The sequence below is a fragment of the Camellia sinensis genome, unplaced genomic scaffold (assembly GCF_055761805.1).
Source record: "Camellia sinensis isolate YWXY unplaced genomic scaffold, ASM5576180v1 Unanchor10, whole genome shotgun sequence".
Taxonomy (NCBI): Eukaryota; Viridiplantae; Streptophyta; class Magnoliopsida; order Ericales; family Theaceae; genus Camellia; species Camellia sinensis.
The window spans coordinates 5,486,450-5,501,276 of record NW_028128988.1 but is presented as its reverse complement, the minus strand read 5'-3'; the positions used below and the strand labels follow the sequence as shown (position 1 = coordinate 5,501,276).

The 14,827-nt window shown below is 33.1% G+C and overlaps 1 protein-coding gene and 1 long non-coding RNA gene across 3 annotated transcripts; one reads left to right on the top strand and one right to left on the bottom strand.

Moving 5' to 3' along the window:
- Positions 1 to 95: 95 nt before the first annotated feature.
- On the bottom strand, positions 96 to 7,582 carry LOC114315191 (nuclear pore complex protein NUP43). Of its 2 annotated transcripts, XM_082911185.1 has the most exons (5): positions 6,843 to 7,582; positions 2,624 to 2,693; positions 1,210 to 1,441; positions 668 to 741; positions 96 to 517 (listed from the first exon to the last, which is right to left on the bottom strand). In XM_082911185.1, exons 1-5 carry the CDS (start codon positions 7,472 to 7,474, stop codon positions 464 to 466), a joined length of 1,062 nt encoding a protein of 353 aa, XP_082767311.1. In that variant the 5' UTR covers positions 7,475 to 7,582; the 3' UTR covers positions 96 to 463. The 2 variants fall into 2 exon arrangements, with proteins under 2 accessions (XP_082767311.1, XP_082767310.1); XM_082911184.1 differs by having other exon boundaries at positions 96 to 741; positions 6,843 to 7,581.
- A 6,041-nt stretch (positions 7,583 to 13,623) lies between these two features.
- Positions 13,624 to 14,269, top strand: LOC114315137 (uncharacterized). Its single transcript, XR_014357688.1, has 2 exons — positions 13,624 to 13,911; positions 14,067 to 14,269. It is a non-coding gene; the product is annotated as an uncharacterized LOC114315137 (long non-coding RNA).
- The last annotated feature ends 558 nt before the right edge of the window (positions 14,270 to 14,827 follow it).

The window sequence follows — 14,827 nt, the reverse complement described above, 5'->3', positions numbered from 1 at the left end:
TTATCCAGAAACATCAGTGTGGTTAAAATTCATGTAAGCCATGCACCCCACAATATAATAAATCAATCTCAGCCATGCACTAGTGCTCTGAACAGTTTTCATGGCAACTTTTTTTGGGTCCATGGCTTTAGTGTTTCATTAGCAATGTCTTTCAAAACAAAAGCAGATGGCCCAAGATTAGAACAATTACTTTTCCAACATGGATTCAGTCTGGTGCTGTTAAAAAGCCATCTGTATTCTGTACTATTAGACAAGAAGGAGCATAACTATAAACCTTACATTTTTGGGTGCATATGCTGGTTACCAGAACACACTGAAGCTACCCAGTTCATCTTCCCAAAATCATAATGTGCTGCTTCTTTTTGCCCCAAGTAGATCATCACTTTCACTCTTTAAGATACACTGAAAGGATAATGAACAGATCCTATTTATGCCACCGAATTCTTCATCTTAGTCTCAGAAATTATGCCCTCATCAAGATGGCAATAGCCTCCCACTCTAAACTACATATCACATCCTGTTATGGCAACAATTGAAATCATCAATCATTTTTAGCAATTCCACAGATATATGACATAGCAAAGTAATTTATCCCCAATATCAAAATGTTGTACATCTCTGAGATAAAACTGAGTATAGGAGAAAGAGAGAAGAAAAAACACATCACCGAGGGGTTCTGTCGGTCAATGTCAAAGCTGTTGATAGCACATGGTTCAGCCAAGAGTTCAATGGGTTCCTCACCTGTGCAAAGGAACAGTGTGCAACAAATCAACCACCAGATAAGAGAGGTTACAAATTGTCTGAAGCAAGTATTCCTTTGGTAGAGGAGGCAAAAGATTTGGATGAGTCAAAACGAATAATGCATTTAAAAAACCTGACCATTTAATAAACGGGTTTAAGTGATTTGGGTTGAATTTGGTACACAGGTATGGAAAATTAATCTGATCAACCCACTAACCCGACAAATTAACCAGATCAACCCAACAGGTATACAACTCATTTATAACCTGTTTATTTATATATTTTGACGAGAGTTTAAATGGGTGAAATTGGATGGATTTAAGGTTTCCGGTTAAGTGTGCCAGCTCTATCTTTTTGCCACAGAAAACAAGAAATATGAATTCAGCCACTTAGCAAATAAGATGACCTTAAGCCTTTCCACTAGAGCACTCAAATGGAAAAAGCCAGACATGGCAACAAACTTCATACCTTGTTCAACAACAGCAAGGATTCCATCTTCTGAGCAGATCATAACAGGTAACACCCGTGATGTTGACGTGTTACCAATGTTTGAAGTATAGCTATCATACTGGACCTCCCAAATTTCACTCTCAGATAATGAGTGGGACTGAAACTCACCTGCTGCAACCCCAGAAAGAACTATTGGCTGCTGTTGCCACCGAAGATCCCATGCAAATACAGCACCAGAAGAGCCTCCTGCCTTCATGTAAACCAGCAAAATAAATAAACAATCTCGAAATTTTTCTCAAGTCAGAACACAGAAAGACAACTTATTCGGTTTCCAAATAACCATGTAATCCAATAATTAAACATGGAAGAATTTCAATGTGATCACAAAATCCTTTGAATCATCACCCAGCATAAAATTTAACCATGTCAACCAATATATTATCATGATCAATCAAAATATTCAGCTTGCATAAAATTCATGTAGAATGATTTTGTTCAGATGCTTACAAAAATAACCATCTTAAATGAATGTGTTTTTTTTTTTTTTTTTTGAACAGTAAAAAAGGGGTTCTCCTTGGAGGCATCATCTTAAATGAATGTTCATAAGCATAATTCCTGTCTGGTCTATTTAATATTAAAAGGAAAAAAACAAAAAAAGCGAAATCAAAATTCATAGACTTTGACAAACTAAGTTTAAGAAAGTGAATCATTCTAAACCCTTGGACACAGAAATATACGCCATAGAAACAATTTCAGTCAGAGTTGGTAGTATTTGCGCCAATACATAAATCTCAATGATCATCAAGAAGCAACTAGATACAACCAGAGCTATCTCGGCTACTTAATCAGCAGACAATTAGAGATCCTATTTATCTCAAAAAAACCTAATCAGTTGACCCAAGGACAGAATATCAGCATGCATCTGCAGCAGCAGTACAACAGCAAACTCCGTTACAGTGTGGCAATCAAATAAACCATATAATTATATAGCTGCCCAAACCCCTTATAATACCACAATGTGATACATTTTGATAAGATCTGTTTCTAACACAAATAACAGTAGGCTTTAGTTTATATTCCAAATCATCATCTTTATTATCTTTACCAAGTCATTACTGAACCTTTTAGCAACTAAGAAAACTACAGATAAAGCATAAATATTATCAGCCACTGGATATTCCAAATATACTGTAATTTTGCTCCCCCAAAAACATATTAGGTGAGGGGAGACAGAGAGAGAGAGAGAACAAAGGGGACAGCTAAAACAAAACCCAATAGTTCGTACACCCCTGTCCTAATGCCTTAGCATTTACATTCTAATGTTTTTAATTCTTACTTGATGGACACTACATTATGCCCATGAGTTAAGCTTAGTGCATTAAATCTACATATTTTTATGAGAGGAATGAAGAATGAGAAAGCAGCATCTTACAATACAAGTGTGTTTTCTTGATGGATGAATATCAATGGAGTGTACAATCCCAGAAGTAGTTCCATGAGCCCTGCAACATTATTAATATGAAGAATCACATCTCATCACAACAAAAACAAACCATGAAACAAAAAAACTGCTTCTACTCAGATGGACAGAGTTGAATCCAACTGTCAAAATATGCCGTTAAGATAGTGCAAACAGAACAAAAATAAACACTGAATTTAGAAGCATAATAGAAACTCATCTAAGAAAATGACTAATACCACTTAAGAACACATTAAGCTTCAAGAAATTCCTACATTGGTATGTTTAAATTATCAACAAATTATGAACTCCTCATGATCCTTGCATGTGAAGCGTATCACCATCCATCTTTTCTCTTTTGTTTATTTTCCCAAAATCATAACTTTATTTGATAAGAAGCAAATTTTATCAGAACATATAGGAAATAGGTCCCCTTAACACATTAGAGCACAAAAAAACAACAGATTTTAGTTCAAATAAATAATATAATAGTTCTCAAAAAAAATAAAAATAAAAGAAGTCTGAAATGAAAAAGAAATAAATAAATAAAGAACCTGAGTGGAGAACAAAATAATTCTCATAAAGAGCCATGTTCAAAAAGGGGGATGAACGAAAATCTCATTAAAATGCTCTAATTAGAGGCTTTAACCTTAGTTGCACGAAGCGGGAGCGGGAGTGGGTGCGGGAGCGGGGAAGCGTGAGCTGATAGAAGTTTCTTAGGTTGGGAGCGCCTCGGGGAGCGGTAATATATATATATATATATATTAATACAAATTAGAAGTTTTTTCATAAATATTTTTTATAATACACATTAATTATTTTATTTATTTATTATATTTTTTAAATAATATGTTATTGTTAATTTATTTTTTTATTTTTAATTGATATATATATTATAAATAAAAAAATATAACAAATAAGGAATAATAAAATATGTTAAAATAATTAATAAAAAATTAGATGATTTATTTTATAAATTTTATTAAATTTTTTTATTATATATGATTTAATTAGATTTATTATATAACAAATTATATTATTTATTATATAACGAATTATATTATAATTATATTATTTAAATATAACAAATTATATTATTTATTATATAACAAATTATATTATAATTATATTATTTATTATACTCATTAGTTACAAACGGGAGGGGACAGATCTGATCGACGAAAGAGAGAGAGAGAGAGAGAGAGAGATAGAGAGAGGAAGAAGAAGACGAAGACGACCAGATCAGAGGAGATCGAGAAAGACGAAGACAGAGAGACAGAAGAGGAGGTCGAGAGAGATGAAGACAGAGAGTGAAGAGGAGATCGTGACCAGATCAGCGGAGATCGTGACCAGATCAGAGGAGATGTAACAGAGATCGAAGGCTATCTTCGTTGACTGAATCGAAGATGTGTCTGAGAAACCCTACCATTGTTCACTGTAAGTTTCTCTGAAAAACCCTTCTTCCTCTCATTTCGACATGGAAGGCTAGGGTCTCTCTCTCTCTCTCTCTCTCTCTCTTTCCCCTTTACGACCCCGTCTTGGACTGAATCGCGTTTCTCTTTGCACAAAAATGCGATTCCTACATGTTTCTCTCTAAGAAACGCGGAATCGCGATTCTTACTCAGAATCGCCACCTAGTTGGACGATTTCTGCAACTAAGGCTTTAACCTTGTGTCCTGGCCTCCAAAACTCTACTAGACATGAAAATGTGATCAATAGGTGACAACTGCTAAATTAGCTGAAACCTCCAAGTATATAAATCACAGAACTCTTTGTACTCTCAAATATTACTTGCCAGCAAGTTACACTTAAGCCAGATTGAACTAACCTAAAGCTCAAGTGATCGCCCTTTAAAGCCAACAACATAAACTCTAAACATTTCCAACCATTATCTAGAACACACCTTTAAACCCACCTCATATTGATAAAAGTATGTAACTACACACCTTTAAGGTGTGTCAAGATGGGATCCGGATTCTCTCCAACACTTTCTTCATACAACCATCATCCGACAGTTTATCCAAATACCACAAATGATAATGACTAGCTATTGAATTGTGGTATTTGGATCAAGTGTTGAATGATGGTCGTATAAAGTAAGTGTTGGAACTGGAAAGGGTGTTCCCCCAAGATGTACCCAAAATAAAGGTTCATTTTTGGCTATGAAGCACAAACACCGCTCTGAGGGCTCCGTACCAGTGTCGAACACGTGTCGGACATGGTGGACACGTGCTCGACACGCAGCTAAGAGTGTCCCAATTCTTTTTTATTTTTTTTTGCAGCCGGACACGTTCCGGACACCTTCGGGGACACGTTCAGGGTCAATTTCACAGTTTATGGAACTTTTGTGGGTCAATTTGTAAAAAAATAAAAACAAAACAATATGTGCCCTAAATGAAGGTAGAACAGAGCAGAAAGAGAGAGAAGAGAACAGAAGAACAGAGAAGAAAGAGATAGCAGACCTGATCGTTCGTCGTCGTCACTCGTCGGCTATTATCTAAGGTACACATTCGCTTCTTGTTCTTCTTCGTTCTTCTTCGTTCTTCTTCTTCTTCATTCTTCGATCTTCGATTTTCTTCTTTGATCTTCTTCTTCTCCGATGCTGTATCTCTCTCTCTCACAGTCACTCATTCTCTCTCTCTCTCTCTTGCAGTGGCTGTCGCTCTCTCTCGCAGTCACTCTCTCTCTCTCTCTCTCTCGTTGTCTCTAATCTTCTTCAATCTTTTTTTTTTTTGTTTTCGTTTTCTTTTTCTTTTATACGGTCAGTGAGTGGGAGTCTCGCTCTCTTCAATATTTTTTTTTTCTAATTTCATTTTATATTTTCTCTTCTCTCTATGTGCCTTTGTTATAATTTTTTTTTGTGATAAGTAAAAAAAAATGCCTCTGTTATAATTTTAATAGTATTATTTTGTATTTTTTATTATTTTTGAATAATTTTTTTATAATTTTATGACATATAATAAATAAAATCAATTATATATATTAAACGTGTCCCCAGCGTGTCGTGTCCCTTATTTTTTGAAAATTTGCGTGTCCGCGTGTCCATGTTGGGTCGTGTCGCGTCGCGTGTCTGTGCTTCATAGATTTTGGGTATGGGGTAGGCAACTAATAGGCATGATAAATTTATGACATCTCCAGAATCCAAAGCCAAATTGAACTAGGACTTGAAAAATTCAACCTAAATTGCAGTTTTCACTAGTAAAAGATAAAAGACAATAGTAGAGCAACCCATGCAATCTGCATAGGACTCTCACTGAAATATATTTCAAATTAACATTCCTTCCTAATTTTTAATTTAATATTTATCACTACTTTTCAAAAAATGGGAAGATTACCCAGTCCTATCTCATGTTTTCACTCCTCTACATTCTTAATTTTATACTATCTTTTACCCATTTAGTTTTACTTATAAATAGGAGAAAAAGAATAAAAAACACAACGGAGATTGCTCCATACAAGGATTGTAGGCCTTAAACAAAAATTTTAATGGACGAAAAATTGAAAACTAGCTGCCTAGTAATACCCAGACCAATCAATGGGAACCATGCAATTGCAAGGAATCACAAGCAGAAAAGACTACCAACATAAATAATCATCCGTCTCTTTTTAAATCTCTCCAAAAGGGAACGGGGATTAGGGATCTTGTCTCTCTTCTTTCATTTGTTTGGGACATGGTAAGCTAAAATTTTTTAAAAAGCGACGATTGGGAAAGGACACTTTGAAGCATATTTCTAATCCCAACTCCATACTTTGAAGCATTCACTCTACATCATGTACACAAAACACACCCACATACATTAAGTACATGCATTATTGCAGATAGATTGCACCCTTGTGACATTGGATGAGTCCTTGTTTCAACTCAAATATGGGCGGCAAATAAACATGATCAAGTCCAGACCTTGCCCATATGATTGACATGTATAACAACATTTGCCACATCTGAACCCAATTAGAATCCGTATTTTGATAGAATTTTCTTATTATTCAAATAGGGAGATCAACAAGTTCCATGAGATCATTTTGAAGATAAAGTTTGCAAATTTGCATCTCAGGTTGAAAATGAGTTAGTCACAGACCTACTTGCCACTACTTCTATCCAGATTTTTGGATGAAACTACAATGTTTAAAATGAAATTTCTATACAATAATTGTACAAAATGGAAAAATAAATAAATTGGTATTTGCTTACCAAATACCCTTGAACTGAGAAGCTGGTCCTCCAGGCTTTCTCTGATCCCACCACTGAAGACTAAACCCCAATCCACCCGTGGCAAACTCCATCGGCGACGCCCACGTCGCCGCTGTGTACGACACCAACCCATTGCTATCGAAAAACCGGCGGTGACTCAAATTCGAATTACCAACGCTCACCAAATTCACCCTCCCATCTTCCCCAACACTAACACACTCAGACCCATTTTCCTGCACATCAATACACGAAATGGGTCCAACGTGCAATGTCTTCCCAGGCACCGAAACCTCCGATTCGATCAACGCATCGACCGGGTCAGCGAGCAGGACGTGGAGCGAGCCGGAGAAGGTGGATGCGGCGATGAGGGGTTTGTGGAGGGTTTGAGAGGCTTTGAGGGAGGAAATTCTTGAGGGTGAGGACCATGAGGATTGGAGAGTTAGATTTGCGGGGTTTGATCGGGTTAGGGAGTGGATTTCGATGGCGGAGGAGTTGGAATCGGAGTCGAATACGGCGAGGACGACGAAGCGATCAAAGGCGGAGAGAGGTGGAAGCCAGCGGAGGGCATCGATGTATTTGGAGAGTGGGAGTCTGTGGACTTGGAGGGTCTCTGGTGTCCCGTTCACCGCCATGGCTAGGGTTTTGTAAGGTTTTTGGACAGTAGTGAACTGTATGTGAAAGTGAGACGTGTGTGAGTGATGGTAGGGTAATGGAAGGTTTTGGTCTTTGGATAATTCATTATGATGTTCAAATTTAACGCCTCATTTGGTAACTAAGGTTTTTTTTTTTTTTTTTTTTCCCCTGAGATTTGGGGTTAAATTAGTTATTAAAAAATAAAATAAATTTAAAAATTAACAAAATAAAATATCACATTTAAATTATAATCATTTTACTCTATCTCTTTTAAAAGTTAAGAAAACTAACTCAAACGAACTTTTTAATCCCAAATTAAGGGCTAGTTTGGCATGTACTAAATAAGCCAAAAAGTCAAAAAGTCACTATCTTATTTAAGTCACATCATCTTATTTAAATCACATCACCTCTCTAACACATCACATCAAACCCAACCTAAACCCACCAATAAGTCAAAAAGTGCACTTTTTTAGGACATCCCAAACCAACCCTAAATGTTAGTTTGAAATATTCTAAATAAATAAGAAAAGATATGTTAATTGATATGACTCAAATAAGTGTACTTATATAAAATAATATATTTATATAATTTAATCCAAGTAAAAATTTAAATTAATTAAAAAATTAAAAAACCAACTCCCATATCAAACGAAACGTAAATATGAATTTAACAAAATTTAAAAGATTTCTGAAATGAAAATTTCTCACGGCCTGAAATCCCTTAACCCAAACCTGCCAGATAACCATCTCTTCAAACCAAAGCCAACTCATCAAGTCTCATTACCAATAGTACTCAAGTTGTTTGGAATGTTTTAAATAAGTGTAATTTATGATTTTTTTTATAAAATATGGATTGAATTTAAAGTAATGTGATATAGAGATGATGTAACTTAAATAAGATGATATGATTTAAATAATATAGTAATTTTTTGACTTTTTAACTGTTTTAAGGTATGCTAAACCTAACCTAAATCAACAAGTCCCATTACCAATAATTCTCACTAAATTATAAATTGACCTCAAAATCTGGAAAAATTACAAAAAATTATAAATAGTTATAAAAAAATTATATTTTTGTATAAATTTAGAATTAATATTTATATGCGTTTAATTACAGAATTTAGAGCTAAAATAAAATATAGTTTAGATTATATTTTTGAATTAGAAAGTGAATTAAATTAATTAAATTTTCTTTTGGCTATTATTTCAGAACAAATTGTAATAAATTATAGTCAGAGAATTGATAGCATTAAGGAGACAAATTCCTTAGAAAAGGCCAGTGTAAATTACCAATGAAAGTTTTTACAAGAGTTAATATTAAATTAGATCTGCAAACCCTTAATTGAAATTGGTATTAGAGCTTGGTTTCTCTACCTTGCCAATAACATTTGCATGAGAATTAAATATAGTTAAAAAGTAGAATATGATAATTTAAATAATAATATTTCTTTACAAATAATAATAGAATAAAATAATACATTAATTAGGCTATTAAAAAAATTAACAAAATTTTTAGAACTAATCAATTAGAAATAATAAATAAAATTAGACATTTTATACAAGATCTAAAAACAAGTAGCCATTTTTGAAGGAAAACAAAAAGAATTAGATCTATATCCTTATCCATATAAATGAAATAATCCAGAAGAACCATTTGAACTAGTTTCACCAGCAAACTAAAAAGATAATGGAGTCAAGTAACTATAGCCTAAAATAGTTAGAAGAAATGGCTGAAAAGGAAAATGATAATGAAATAAAATACAAAATAATATTAGAAATAGCTGAACAATTAGATATGATAGATGAAGAAATAATAGAAGAAATAAATAATGAGAGAATAGAATTAGAAGAAGATATATATAAACAATTAGGATTAATCAATTTGAGAGAAATGAAATACATTCTCCTTGAAGATTTAGAACAAACAATGAGAAATAGTTATGCAGAAAAAAAAAAATAATGTCCTACAAGGCATAGGAAAAGAAAAAGAAGATAATACGTTAGAAGGGTTCGAAGAGACTAATAACATTAATGATATTGATATGGTAGTTGTAAAACAAAAAAGAAGTGGCTTGTCTGCTCCACCTAATCCAAATCATCCAAATTTTAGAAACTTTATTAGGCATCAATTGGAAGATGACGCTATAAATTATGACTATAGAAAAAGAATGAGAAACTACAGTTATTTAAATAGAGGATCATTTGCTAGGGGAGTACCCAATTATGCAAAATTTATCCCTAGAAAAGAAGTATTTTTAAGAGAAGTACCACTAAAACCAATAAGTAATATATGATATTTATTAGATATTGATTCTACTACAAATACAAGTGAGGTAATAAAACAATGGAAGAGAGGTACACGCCATGTACTAAATATCCATAGCAGCAGCTGGAGTGCAAAGTTTTCTAAATTATATTGAACATAATTTCACGGATATAGTAACAAGTTGATATGATAGCCTGAGAGAAAGTGATAAAGAAAAATTAACAATAGAAACTACCTCAGAAGGTATGTCAACCCTATTTGTAAAATATATTGAAGATGTGTGATTGATAGTAGTGTAAGAGCATCTGCAAGGTTTACTCTCTCTTTTTTCATCAAATTTGAGTAAAAATTTGAGTTCAACGCTAAATTTTTAATTTTCATCAAATAATCGGTCGACTAGGAGGATTTTTGGGTGGTTGTCCGGCTCAATATAAATTTTCTTCAAAATCTCTCCAATTCGGTCGTCTACCCAGTTATCCGGCCAGTTGTCCACCGGTTGACCGACCGGTCATCTACCAATGGCCAACTGCGAGATTTGATGATAGATTAAACGTTCTCTTGATTTAATGAAAAAGTAGAACTCCATTCATTTAATACCAATTTAGTGAAATAGTTGGAACACCATTTTCATCAAATTTAAATTTGATTAAAGAGTTGAGTTTGAGTTGGGGATGGTCTAATGGATGGTTTGGCCTTAGATAATTCAGTTTGAGTTATGATGTTCAAATTTAAATATAAATTTAAGAAAATTTAAAAGACTTGCGAAATTCATAGTTCTGTTTTATTGACTTGAATCGTTTACGTTGTAAAGTTGTGTATTTTACTCCAAAAAAAAAAGAAAAAGATTTAATTGATTGGATAATTATAACATTTTTATTTTATAATGTTTGTATCTTAAAATTGAAGAAGCATGCTTTTCTAAATAGACCATCTATTTTTTTTAAACAAATATGATAAAATGTAAAAATTGCATTTATTAGATTGACATAATTTTTTTTTAATTTTTTTTATAGATGATATATATATATATATATATATATATATATATATATATATAAAACCTTACAAAATAAATGATTTTGATCATTGAAATGAATACAACTGTTCAACGCTAAATTTTTAATTTTCATCAAATAATCAGTTGACCAGGAGGATGTCCAAGTGGGTGTCCGGCTTAATGTAAATTTTCTTCAAAATTTATCTAATCCGGTTGTCTACCCTGTTGTCTGGCCGGTCGTCCACCGGTTGACCGGTCGATCATCTATCCGGTCGTCCACCAACGGCCACCTACGAGATTTGATGAAAAGTTAAACGTTCTCTTGATTTGATGAAAAAATTAGGACTCCTTTTATTTTATACCAATTTAGTGAAACTGTTAGATCACCGTTTTCACCAAATTTTCATCAAATTTACATTTGATTAAAGATTTGAGTTTGAGTTGGAGATGGTCTAATGGATGGTTTTGGCGTTAGATAATTCAGTTTGAGTTCTTATGTTCAAATTTAAATATAAATTTAAGAACACTTAACAGACTTGTGAAATTCATAGTTTTGTTTTGTTGATCTGAATAGTTTATTTGGTAAATTTTTTATTTTATTTTACTAAAAAAAAATTAAATTGATCGAATAACTGTAACATTTTTATTTTATAATGTTTGTGTCTAAAAAATGAAGAAGCATTTTTTTTTTAAATAGACCATCTATTTTTGTTTTTTAAACAAATATGATAAAATGTAAAAATTGCGTTTATTAGATTGATATAATTTTTTATTTTTATTTTTATGAATAATATATATGAAAGACTTTACAAAATAAACGACTTAAATGAATAAGCCCTTTTAAATTCTATCAAGTTTAACTATGAATTTTAAAAAACAATTATGCTACATCCACTGAGATTATGCCCACCTGAAATGCTCGAATAAGATGGAAAGTCTTACGCCAATGCTAGTCCCATTTGCCCAAAAAATGTGAGTTTCACAATTATGCTACATCCAGTCCCGAAATCGCATTTGATTGCTCTCTTTTGTCTGGTCTCAAAATCATGAACCTCTCTCGTTCAACAATTTCAATGACAAGTGGGTGGTTCAGAGATTTGATTTTAACACTTGAAATATCCAAAATTTCATAAACCCACCTCACAAAATTCACGCAAAAAACACAAACCTATCAAGAAAAACATCAAGAAACAAAAATTCCGATAAAAAAACAAAGCTTTAGTCTTGGCTTTTGTCAATTTCATCATCATCAACTATTGTTTTGGCCATGGTTGTATGTATTGCACATGTACTGGAAAAGAGAGAAGTCTTAAATTGAAGAACAAATGCTTGATCTCTTTACACCCATTCAATTACCTTTCAAGATAGACAAAATTAGGGATGGTTAGTTTCGAGATCGAGTCAGGATAATCATGGGTTGTAGGGGATTTTTTTTTTTTTGGGTCTGGCTTCCCTTCAATCCCAGATTAGATTGGGGATATTGTTGGGCCGTGAAAGCTCATCATGGGTCTTTTTTCGATAATTCAAATAATTTAATGTGTATAATTCGTCGAATACTGGAGAGAAGCCCGTCCTTTTGTTTTGTTTTGTTTTTTTTTTTTTGTGTTATGAAAGAATGTGTGTGAAAATATGTGGAGTTCGTACCAAAATGGAGGTCTTGTGGATTTTGATCATTAGAGTTTTAAAGAAAGAGAGTGAAAATGGTGCTTTAAACCCACTATTACCCTTTCATTCTTGCTTCTCTCTCTGGCGCGGTGACCCGCGATCTGCAGTTGCGAAAAAAGGGGTTGGACTTGTGACGGTGAGGTTCGTGAAAGGTGGTGGGTGGTTCATGATGGTCGGCAAAGGAGTGGCGGCGAGGGTGTGGAGGTCGGTTCTCTGATCACCCTCTCCCTTCTTTCTTTTCTTCATAGATTCAGATCTGCAAGAGGGGAGAAAAAGACTACATTTGTTTGAGAAACAGAGAGAAGAGAGAGAGAGAGAGAGAGGACTGTCAGTGTAGACAAAGAAAGCAAAGAAATGCGTGTTTTTTTTTTTTTTTTTTTGTGAATGCCACGTAATTCAGGCTGGGTTAGACTGAGGATTTTGTATGGGCCAAACATTATTCTTTTAAAAACACCTAACCCATTGAGTTTATTAGGGACAATGAATGCCTAATTTTCTACCCCAGCAATGTGATATTCATATAATTTTTTCTTCTGTGTGTTTCCTAAATATATTTTTGACCGGTAAAAAGGTCATAATCATTTTCTTATAGGTCAAAAAAAAATATTTGGAAGAAAAAAATTGTGTAAATGAATCATTTTTGTTTTCACACAAAATTCTCCGAAATCTCTTATACACCCATGTGAGATAGTCTATAAATTTGTGTAAAAATTGGATAATTATATCTTTACTCTAATTCTATTCCTAATTATCATTATTTTTTTTTTCCATGTATAAATTATTTATGTTGTTCGAATCTTAACTTTCAAATAAAAATTAATTGATCGAATTTCAATTTTAAACAAAATTCAATTGTTCAAATAAATTTTTTATTCAATATGACATTCAAACAAATAATTTTCTTTGGAAGTTAATATTATTTTTGGACAATTGATATCGAAATAATACAAACGATGTATACTAAGGTCTCGTTTCAGGATTAAATATTTTAGCAAAAAAGCTAAAAAGTCATTATAAGTTGTCATACCATGCTCTCTACTTTTCTACATATTTTTTTTGTAAAAAATCAAAAATTACTAAAATAACATATTCCCAAAACGAGGCATAATAAGATAAAGTTGGGTTTGGTACTTGAATGCTGATCAAATGTTAGAAAATTTAGAGTTCGCTTTTTTTGTTAAATGACATTTTTGCCCTAACCTTGAGTTTTTTTTTTTTTTTTTTTTTTTTGACATATATGTAATGATAGCCACCAATGAATATGCAAGAAAGGACTTGGACAAGAAAATGCTGACCATAGAAAGGAGTGTTATCTCCAACATCCTTACACACATGGTTGTGAAGAAAAATGGGACAAAGTTTAGAAGCAATACAGTAGTATCTCAAAAGAGAGAATTGGGTGAGAAATCAAGGAACAAACAGGAACCTATTTTTTCATTGAGAGTTTCAAACACAATTCTTGCTCAATCTGTAGTTACAATGCTTGGATTGGGGTTCATCGATGCGGGGTAATCTCCTAGAAATTACTTCTACTAATTTTTTTTTTTTTCTTGTGTGTGTGTGATCTAAATAGGTATAGTAGTGTTTAGACTTCACCAGTATCTACTCTCTCTCTCTCTCTCTATCTCTCTAACTTGCAAAATCTGCACAATTCAATGTGAAGGTATAGTGGAGACTGGTCAAGGATTGGAGTGATTTCAAAAAAGACTGAAGATTTGTTAAAGCTTGCAGCATTTGTTGTAGTCCCTTTGTGCCTCTTTCTCTAATTTTCTTTCTCTAAGAAACAAGAGGCTTGAAATTTCGAACATGATTGTACCATTTTCTAGGCAAAAAGAAGAAGAATTTTGTGGTGGTTTATTTTTTCTATTTTTCCTTGTCCTTTCACTCAGCAAGAGCCATGACATGCCCTATAAAAAAAGGATAATATTTTTGTTAGTTTGCATCAAAATGCAGCCTTTTACCATTAAACAAAAAAATGCAACTTCCGTTCAATGGTCGGAGATACCTTTGTATTGTTTTGTCTCTTGTTTTTATTAGCAAAATAGAAGAGTTCTATCACATAATGTGGAAATAGAACCAATAATTATGGGATTATTTACACCATGACCTCCTAAATTATTGCAAAAATATTATTTTGACCTCCTAAGTTATAAAAGCGTGTAAATGGATTTCCTAGACTAATGTGAAGTATCACTTGGTCCCTGAAATTATAAAAACGTGCAAATAAACTCCCTAAACTATTGGCGTCCCTTTCGTTAGGGGTCTAATTTGTACAGTTTTATAGACTATGGGCGTGTTTCAATCTGAGCCCTTCTATTCGGGGTCCAATCTGTACGGTTTTTATAATTTAAGAAGTTCATTTATACGCCTTTATAATTAATGGGACAAAGTGACATTTCACAATAATTTAAGGGTTCATTTGTA